The sequence below is a fragment of the Diospyros lotus genome, chromosome 14 (genome assembly GCF_014633365.1).
Source record: "Diospyros lotus cultivar Yz01 chromosome 14, ASM1463336v1, whole genome shotgun sequence".
In the NCBI taxonomy this organism is placed as follows: Eukaryota; Viridiplantae; Streptophyta; class Magnoliopsida; order Ericales; family Ebenaceae; genus Diospyros; species Diospyros lotus.
The window spans coordinates 33,365,721-33,375,958 of NC_068351.1; the positions used below are offsets into that span (position 1 = coordinate 33,365,721).

A 10,238-nucleotide genomic window follows, 5' to 3' on the forward strand; every position below is an offset into this window, starting at 1 on the left:
TACTGTGATAACTCAAGAGATTCTCCATTCTAGAAATAGATTTGCAAGACAAGAAACAATCAAATGGAGAATCCCTAGAGTCATCACAGTATTCTTCATTCTTCCAGTTCTTCAATAGCTCTTTCGAACAATGGATCGAGCTCTCTCCAGAGCCCTTCCAACTTTTATACCAACAAATTGAGTCCTCCTTATATGACTTCTTCTCTTGATGCTAGCAAGTCCAATAGAAGGTTTTATGAGCGCCTTTAGTTTCGTTGACTATTTACTGAATTTCTAACAAAATAAACAAATATTAATTATTGTATCTCATTAATAACAATTGGATAACAGAAAGATTGGTTAGAAAGTAAAATTGGGTAAAAAAATGTACGATAGGTTAGAAAATAAAAGTAGGTACAATCCAATAAAGTAAAATTGGGTTACAAAATGTAATAAATCATTGATTAAACTTGAAAAAGCAATTTTTTTTTCCAAAGGACAGAACTTAAAGAGACCAAACACATTCAAAAGGAGCGAATACTTATATTACATCAATTGCATCTCACTAGATTAGGTCACTAGAATGCATTGATTACGTCTGGATCGGATTAGTTATATGAATTCTAAACTTCTGCGACCATTAACTCTTCACATAAAAAAGTAGGATAATTTTGCAAGACTAAACTCCATTTTGCATGGGCAACCAATAATATTCAAGTCTTGGCAAACTTGTCGATAATTTTTTTCTTTTTAACAGGGCGTAAAAGGGTAAGAAGCCAACTCAAGAAACACAATTGTTTTTGACAATCAAAATAATAATCTGAATAACATTTCCTCAAGGGCCTGCCCTGCTTCTTGATGCTTGAGAAGGGCATGTTTCATGACATTGAGGTTCATCCCTGTAAGCTATACAAAGTAAATTCACAAATAATGAGAGGCAACTACATAATACTGCTGAATTTCTAATGCGCAAGAAGATGATTTTTTTGAAGTACCCTATGCTATAATCACAAGGTTTCCATAGAAATACATCCAACTATTTGGCAGCTGCACAAGGTAGACCGCAGTCTAACATGTGTCCTCTTTGTTGCTGATGGCTTGGATGCAAAGCCTGAGACAAAATGCATCGTCAGAATATATATATATATATATATACTATATATATATATACACTATACTATACTATACTATACTGAATGTGAAGTCCATGCCTAAAACATTTGGGTGAGTACCAACAATGCGTCAAACAGAGTATATATGCTTGCACCATTAAGGTGGTAAGCTCAAGTGGCATGAAAGTTGACATGGAGAAAGGCCTGACTTCATATCCCCCTTGTAAGTAGCCTCTCTCTGCCCTTGGACTTGGTTGGTCACTTACGATGAGGTTGTTATGGGTATAAGATTGAAAAGTCTAATTTTATTGCCACAGCATCCTAGAAGTGGATTCTGTTTGTCCCATAGATTACACTTGGGTATAACAGAAGAGAGTTAGCTGCTAAAAATGGGACTAGCCCCACCGAGCCTAAACATAAGGTGTCCCTTGAAATGCCACTTGGATGGGGAGTGGGGCAGGGGTTGGGCCTGGTCCTTCTGCACACAAGTGTTCTTAGAATCAAAATTTACCCCTTTACTGAGCAAAAAGAAATATATATATATACATATATATATACACACTTCCAACATTAGCACATCTGGTGTTGAATTTTTGCATAATATATTTGTGAAAAGTTGTGATACTGTTACCTTCCTAAAGGGAAATGAGGGGGTTTTCCAACAGTGAATCTTCAAGTCCTCCCGTGGTCTGCTGCCACAAAAACAAAAGAAATGACAGTAATAATATTCAGGGAGGATCGCATATTTTACAGAACAGAACAGAGAAATTTTTACATCTGCATCAGGAAAGCATTTATAGTTCATTAATAGCAATAGCTAACAACTCATTCAACTTCAAAATGCCTGTCATTGAGAAAAAAAAAATTATATCTGCATTGGGTTCTCACTTACCCCACATGAACAGACGGAAAAATTGAAATGACATGAACACTGGAGGACCTTTTTCGTAGTTTTGTGTTTTGCCAATTTTTTTTCATTTTGTGTTCATTATTTTGAAAATGAAAAAACACAACTGAAAGATCCTTTCTGTTTTCATTAACATTTAAAAACTGAAAACGGTAATAATAGGAAATGGGGCCTAACATAAAATAATCATAATACGTCAACCTTTAGGGTTTTCAATCTCCAATCAAAATACGTCAACTTTTGGAGATTCACTATTCCTTTTGTGATCACTCCTACTTAGTAGGCATTATCCAATTTGCAACATCAAATAACAAGCTTATAGTTTAAATGTACTTCAATCATGGCATTATATATGTTTAAACAAAAGAGAATAACCAATTGAAGTAGAAGGCTAGAAGCGACATACCCATCCTCAGCTCCAGGGCATTTACTTTGATGACCATTGGCACAAAAATAATCATCAGTAGAAGGCTTTCCAGTTCCAGGTATAGAAGATACTGGGCCGCATTCTGGTTGGAACGTTACACAGTTACTCCGAGAAGTTTCTGATGATGGTGCCTTTTTACGAAGTTTCATGGCTCTGGAGAAACAGCTTGGCTGTTTCCCTACCTCAGATATAGCCTGGCATCTGCAGTTGTATTTTTCTTCTTTTGAGTACTCAGCAGCTAAAGCATGGCTGGGAATATTATCTGGTGGCAACACGTGGGGCATTGTCATTCCAATGCTTAGCGCATTTCCATCTTTGTTTCTTAGAGTGCTGGCCACTTCTTTTGTCAGACAGCAATTATTCGAGAATTGAGACCCCCAGTTGGAGGAACAACTCTCAATATTGTCTCTCATAATGGATTTTTCACCGGTAAGATCAGAATTATCCGATGGGTCACTTCCATGTCCAGTGGTGGATTGTGGCACTTGGCACAACCTGCCGTAACAACAAAACAGCAGGAAGGATTGCTTCTTCATTTTGGTATGTTTTGTCAGAGAAGCACAGCGCACGAGATTGATCCTTATCTCTACATTACAACCCAATACAGACTGAAGTGCATTGGCAATTAATTTCCATGATCTCTCAGCCTTGTTTACATAGTCGGAGTGATGAAATTCCAATTCAATGACTGCAAGACCTGAGATGGGGAATATATGACCAGTTATTAGTAAGAGAAAAAAGAATAAGGTATTTCATATTCATGAAATCCCAAATAAAAATGACACAGAAGAAAGAGCAGTCTTCACATGGACAGCAATAAATCTGCAGAATTGGTCAAACCAAGACATAGATAGTAGTGAGTTAACATCCTGAACTTGGACAAGGGGAAAAAAGTAACAGAAAGACATCCAATTAATCACCAGATGGCAAGCCATCCAAAATAAATTGGTCCTGCCATTTATGATTAACACATTATTTCAAGGTTTCTTACTCAATATCCAACAAGTAGTGACTCCTGTTCCTCATTTTGGACAGTAATTGAGCAGGAGTTTGTATGTTAGTCCTGCTAATTAATAACATGGCAGTTAAGGCACCAAAAAGCATGAGATATCTGTCTATCACCTTACCAAATCATTTTAAATAAGTAGAGGACAAACTAAAAAGTAACTGGAAGCATAGGGGAGCTCTCCAACAATTTCTGTTTAGAAAAGGAATTTCTCATGCAGAAGTGGAAGACCAAGCAGGGGGTAAGCATCTAAAACATGGAAGGGGTAACACTTGCAACCATGAAGGAATTTAGACTGTGTCCAAGAGAACTGAAAAACGCAGTCCTGGTAGATGATTTTCACTCTGCTTCATAGAATCAGAATGGCAAACCCATAATTCTTCTTCCTTGCTCCCCATTATAGTTGGAGCTGGTTAATGAATATCATAAGAGGGAATATCAAACTTTGTAATGCCTATAATATCTTAAATGCATTTCACTTCTCTCTCCACACTTTTTAGAGAACCCTGAACCCCTTATCCCAGAAGCAGAAAAAAGGGAAACCAAGAAAGCTAGTATACAAGGCTATCTTTAGCGGTAATGGATCTCATGCAAAATACTAAAGTATTTCTGAAAAAAAAAAAAAAAAAGTTAGTGTAAAGAATTGAAACCATCATTTTTTGTTTTGATGCTTTGCCATGGAACTTTATCTCATTGTTTCCTCACAAGAGGGTTGCATCAGGAAAGGAATCAAGCGTAAATGTGCAGTTGTTGTTTTGCATGGATTTGTATTGTCAATGTGATTTTTACAAGTCAATTGACATTATGAATACTGTTCTACTGACCCTAACTTGATTAAGATAAGGTGTAGTTGATGATGATGATGATCATCATCATCAGTTTGCCATGGTAATCATAGAAAAGAAGAAAATTTTGAATATTAAATACCTGGTTGCAAGTAAGTATGAAGTAAAGGTAATACAGCAATAGATTACTTGACTGCAAACAAATGCTAATAGTAAATATAAGAAACAGGTGCCAGTAGTCATGACTCAGATCTTTTCTATATTTCACTAGTACTAATCATAGACACTTTTATGAGATAATGTGTCCCCACCAGGCAATGTACTTGAACACTCCTGACATGTGTTCAGCACCCCCTTAAACATGTATTTGGGAGTGATACTCAATAGTGAACACTTATTACTCATTATTGGTTAGTTTTCTTGGAGGAAGATACTCAGTGGACACGTAGAGGATGCTCAAATCTACCAAAGGAACACACATCCATGGCTTAATACACAAATCAGGCATATTATAAAAAATATAACCAAAAAATTAGCAAATTTTGGCTACTGTATCAATTATACAACAAACTTTAAAAGTTATCAATTTTACATTTGAACATTCAATTTTGTATCAATTCTACAACACCACTACAACTTACATAATTAATACCATTTGATGTATTAATTATTGATTTTTCTTTCTATTTTTCATACTTAACCGTGCACATAATGACAAATTCTAATTATGTAGATGGTCAAGTATGAGAAATTGGAAGAAAAATCAATAATTAATACACCAAAAGAGTATTAATTATGTAAATCTTAATGGTGTTGTAGAATTGATACAAAATTGAAAGTTCAAATGCAAAATTGATAACTTTTAAAGTTTGTGGAAGAATTGATGCGCTAGTCAAAGTTTGGTATTTTTTTAGTTATTAACTGAAATTATAATCATGTAAGAAAATGTAACTCATACCAATCAGTTCTTGAACTTCCAAATTTTTTATGAAGAAACCCTCCAGAATAGATAACAAGAGTTTCTCCCTCACCCTGCTTTTCCAATATGTAGCATAGGAAATTATTTTCATTATTTTCACATACTTAAATGGAATTTACACTGTACAAAATAGAAAACTATCGGTATTGTAGGCATACATAAAAACTGAACATTTTTTTGTTTTCACGGCCCAACCTGCGTTATCTCTCCATTTGTGCTTATTAGTATCAAGATGAATAATTTTCTGAACAGACAGGATAATGCATCAATAAGATGATGAAAGCATAGATGTTAGTACCTCGATCAAAACACATAGAAGACAACTTTCCATGTTTCATTAAGAAGTTTTTAAGGGAGTTGGATTGGCATATTGCTATAGCTCTCTTCCATGTGGATTCTAATGTCTCTTTTGTGTCCTGGAACCCCAATTTAATTGATTCATTATCATGACATGCACAAGTCACTTGATGCTTCAAGCTCTCACTCGTAGCTGATCCACTGCCAAAATCACCATCTGCAATTAAAAAAAAAAAAGCATTAAAACACTCATTCATCCTCACCAAGAGAGCTAAGGGATGTGTGCATTTGCCGTTCTCCAATAAATCTCACCTCTTGGGTGTACTGTTCGATCACATATCAGATCATTTGCCTCCAAGAAAGAACTTCCTAATGAACTTAACTGTAAAAGAGCAACAGTAAGCCATGTTGTCTGACTTTTAGATGTCCTTAATTGTTTCTCAGTTTCAGAAAGTATCTTTAGTGCGTGATTCAGTTGCTTCAGGCTTGCTTCAGCTATCACAAACAAATAGCAACACCTTAGACAATATAGCAACAGAAAACTACAGGGACGCTAAAGAAGTCTTATCAAGGTAGCATTATATTTCATGCTCCTAATTGATTAACTCTATAGAAACATATTATAATCACTAAATTAAGATAGCATTTTTTACATTTGACATATGGATCAGGAGATTACAGATCCTAGTTGGTGTTTTATAACAAAAAACTTCTGACTTGCACATGAGAAAGCAATTTCATGCAGAACATGAAGAAAATTAAATTAAAAATAAAAGACAGTGACAGCAGCTAATTATAAAGACAAGTAGATCAATAAAAGTTATCATAAGCAACCAAGAAAAGTGAAGATAAATATTTCAAGAAAAAAATTAAACATAAAGAGTTAGCAAGATGTTGAAATGTAATGCTTTGATGCTTCTCTCTTTCCTTCAGTGGTTATGGAGCAGCCATTTTCCTTCCTAAAAGGCGGTGGCTGATAACTGGTCCAATCAAGGAGGCAGGATTCATTGGTTGACAAGAAAAATTGACGAAATTGCCCTTGTGTTGGTAATGATGACCATTCTTTTGTTTTCATGAATTTCCACAACATTTGTTTGTAGCAGGCACGGCCTTTTCAATTAAATGATGTATATTTCTTGTTTTCTAGCAGCAACAAAAAGGAAAGGTGGCCAATTTATCAAGATTCACACAAAATTTCAATTTATTTAAAAGAAAAAGCCTCATATTAATCAAGGTTGCGAAGAGAATAAATATTCAACTACAACTACCAAAACATGAGAAAGGAATAAGTTTTCTTTACACATTTCCCATAAACTATTTGTTTGAAAGGGAAACTACGTCACACTTACAAGTGTATCTGCTGAAAAACTTTCGTCTGACTTCAGAAGAACCTTCCTGACATTTTCCAGCAAGAATGTCCATTATGACATTTGCTAGTTGAGATATCAGTTGCATAGGGTCTATCCTTGATCTCATTAGCTCCCTGGCCCTCTTAACAGTACTTGAACTATCAGATGACAAAGCTAGATCCAGTAAGTCTAGCAGCTCATCATCAGAAACAATTCCAATCTGGAAACATAAAGGAGCAGATCACACAAATTTGAAACAAGAGATGCACAATAAGCAGTAAATAGCAAACACTAAATACCGAACTCACCATTTCATATACCAATTGCATAGATATCCTTTTCCCAAGCAAACTCAGTTGCTCAAGTGTCATTTCTGCATCCCGAACTGAACCATTAGACTTTGTAGCAATGAAATCTAAAGCAACCTGCTCAAACTCAAATCCTTCTTCCACACAGATTTTGACTAATCTGTTTGCAATATCAGATTCTTTTACCTTCGGAAAATGGTACTTTTGGGCCCATGACACTGCACGTCGTGGCAGCTTGTCAAGGTCAGGAGTATTCATTACAAAGACAACATGTCGAGGAAGGTCTTCCAGGTTATTCAAAACTGTTTCCCATGTTTCTCCTTGTAATAAGTGGCACTCATCAATGATAAAGACCTTAAATCTTGAGGTGATTGTGGGGATGCTAGCATTCTTTATAAGAGATTTGACCCTATCCTTCAGGTTGATTCTCACCGAATCCACTTCCTTGACATCTCGGCTTCTTCCAGAGAAGAATATAATACATTCTCTGCACACCCCACAGGGCCTATTCTCCTCAAGTGAGAGACAGTTCAATGCTGCAGCAAAAATCCTTGAGGCAGAAGTCTTACCTGTCCCACGGGGCCCGTGAAAAAGATAAAAGGAACTTATCCTTGCATTTGATATGGAAATCAGGAGAGACCTTGCTACTACATTTTGACCCACTAATTCACAGAAAGATTTTGGCCTAAACTTCTGACTGATACTCTGGGGACTCTCCAAATTTGGAGCATTTTCACTATTTGTGTGCTTCCAGTTCTTCCTTTTTCCAGATAGAAGCATTTCACCTCCTCCCCCTGATAGCAGTGGTTGGCCTTCCATATTAGAAAGGAGATTTGATTCTTTAAATCTCGGAGTTCCTGACCAACAGCAGCTTATTATGCATCCATGGCGATCAAGGTCTACAACATCAACATCTTCATTTCCAAACAATGATGTGCCATGACTAGAGCCTTCCAAAGCATCAGTTATAGAAAAGCAGGGGCTGCCAACATGACTCACAATATCACCTATTGCTGCTCTAGATGATCTAACTTGCTTTTGTTGTCTGGTTATTCCATTTGATGCATTATGACCTAAACTTCTTGCCTGCAACGATCCTTCAATTGGTTCATTGCATGAACCTACCCCTTCCAGACAATCACTGGAAGGTGTGGCGCATGTCAAGTGCAATTCTTTGTCTCTACGGTGATTGCAATATCTTTCCCTCAATGATTTGCTTTCATAAATGGTTTCCTGATTTGACCCACAATGACCCAAATCAGTAACATTTCTGGTCCTTACAGGCGCAGACCCTATGTTGGCAACCCAAGTTGATCTATCATGCAAAGAATAGGGGTTTGTGAAACCATTACGCAAGTGTTCACCAACATTTCCCTCCCTTTGACCATTCAAGGCTAAATCATTTGAACCTGAAACAAGATCATTAGCAATCCCGTCTTCTTCCCAACCGTTTCCAAATCCTAGAGCAAAAGCATTATTCGAGTTGGTGTCCCAATTCAAATTGTCAACCAAAGCAGAAAATTTGCTTATGGAATTAGTTGATGGATCCCTAAGTGACCTCACCCTCCTAAGTGCTACCAAGGTTTTCGAGATGGGGATATCAACAGAATGCCTTCGCCCATCCATTGTTTCAAAGTAAGGCACTTTCAGAACCCCCAAAAATTCATATTTCAACACCCACTATTTACAACCTGAAAGAAAACACACAAAAAACAAACCACGACAAAACACAGTGAGCCACCCCATCTTGTACAAAAAGCAGAGAGAACCTTCCAGACTTTATTTCTTAATAAAACTAGTAGACAAGCACTAGGGGAAAAAACACCCAATCAAATAAGAACTTTAAAACTAGAAATAAGCCCAGAAAAAAAAACTCCAATTGATGCTACCTTAACTCAACAGACGAAAAACCTTCGATGAAATACCAAGAAGAACATATCAACATAATGAACAATTAAGCCAAAATCATGAAATGGAAACAAAACCAAATAATTCAAAGATCACCTTAGAAAAATAATAAAGCCAAAAATAAGCAGAAATTCTAAAGTAGTCGCGTTATGTTTTTAACAATTAAAAAAAACGCTCATTTTCCCCGATTTTCAAGGGAAGAACAAAAGCGTACAATGCAGCTTAGAGAAAGAACAGAACGGAACGTACAATGCAGCACCTTCCACACAGAGTTCACAAACACACTTTCTTCAAGCTACGGACCCTGCACACAGCCTTCAAACTCAGTCCAGACAAAGAATCGCTAAATTCAAATCGACAATTTATATAATAATAGTAACGTAACGTAACGTAAGAAACAAACAACGCGAAACGACAAAGTTGAACGAAGAGTACCGGCAAAATTTGAGGAAACGAAGCTCGTCGCGTTCGTCTTCGAAATTCGCGAAGTTTGAAAAAAGGAGCCCTAACCCTAGCGCGAATCAGGCATTGGTGGTTGAGCTTTGATGAGGAGGATAGAGCGCATAGGGCGTAGAGTAGTGGGAGTAGTAGCAGCAGGGAAGAAGAGCGCAAGGACGGCGTATCTCCACGAGACCCAAGTGGCAAAGAAGTAAATGTCATAAATGACCGCTGAAGCGGTGGTCCGGCGACAACTATTCCATTAACCAACCTTTAACTTCTCGTCTCGTCTCGTCTCAGCTCGGCCCAACGCAGCTCCTTATCCGGTTATCGGAATGGGATTATGAATTTAAAATTTTTAATTATTTATTATATAAAAATGAATTTGAATAAATATGGCCTGCGTGGTATATAATCATATATTTATCGAAAGGAATTGGCATGATAAATGAGTAGGGGAGACAATAATGGCGATTGATAGGCACAGCCATGCCTGGCGTGGTCAGATAAATTATGAGATTTTTTACAGTAATTGTTTCGCTCTTTCGCAGCTCTGTTCTCGGCCAGAGAGCCTGCGGGGGTAGTTTAGGAATTTGATTGGCGACGGTTTCAGGCCGTTTGGGCGAGGTCGTGGAAAAGCTGCAACTCTGGCTGGAAGAAGAGGAACGGTGCATTCACACGCGGGCTTGGCGCGTGTTTGGGCCTGTTTGGTTACGCAGTTACGTACGGAAATCCCCACCTTG

General features: G+C 37.2%; 1 protein-coding gene across 4 annotated transcripts; it reads right to left on the reverse strand.

Annotated features, from left to right (window-relative positions):
- Positions 1–760: 760 nt before the first annotated feature.
- Positions 761–10,017, reverse strand: LOC127790636 (protein STICHEL-like 2). 4 transcript variants are annotated; one of them, XM_052320218.1, is made up of 9 exons: positions 9,493–10,017; positions 9,317–9,361; positions 7,150–8,840; positions 6,842–7,061; positions 5,805–5,987; positions 5,494–5,709; positions 2,405–3,122; positions 1,723–1,783; positions 761–1,090 (listed from the first exon to the last, which is right to left on the reverse strand). In XM_052320218.1, the coding sequence occupies exons 3-9, from the start codon at positions 8,773–8,775 to the stop codon at positions 1,016–1,018; spliced, it is 3,099 nt and encodes a 1,032-aa protein (XP_052176178.1). In that variant the 5' UTR covers positions 8,776–8,840; positions 9,317–9,361; positions 9,493–10,017; the 3' UTR covers positions 761–1,015. The 4 variants fall into 4 exon arrangements, with proteins under 4 accessions (XP_052176178.1, XP_052176177.1, XP_052176180.1 ...); XM_052320217.1 differs by having other exon boundaries at positions 9,307–9,361; XM_052320220.1 differs by having other exon boundaries at positions 1,723–1,780; positions 9,307–9,361; positions 9,493–10,015.
- Between the last annotated feature and the right edge of the window lie 221 nt (positions 10,018–10,238).

Coding starts and splice junctions, on each gene's coding strand:
- LOC127790636 (XM_052320219.1), bottom strand. CDS start 8,775: ATGGATGGGCGAAGGCATTCTGTTGATATCCCCATCTCGAAAACCTTG. Junction 3,123..5,493: donor TTCTATGTGTTTTGATCGAG/GTACTAACATCT, acceptor TCCCCATCTCAG/GTCTTGCAGTCATTGAATTG. Junction 1,091..1,722: donor CCTCATTTCCCTTTAGGAAG/GTAACAGTATCA, acceptor ATTTTGTCTCAG/GCTTTGCATCCAAGCCATCA.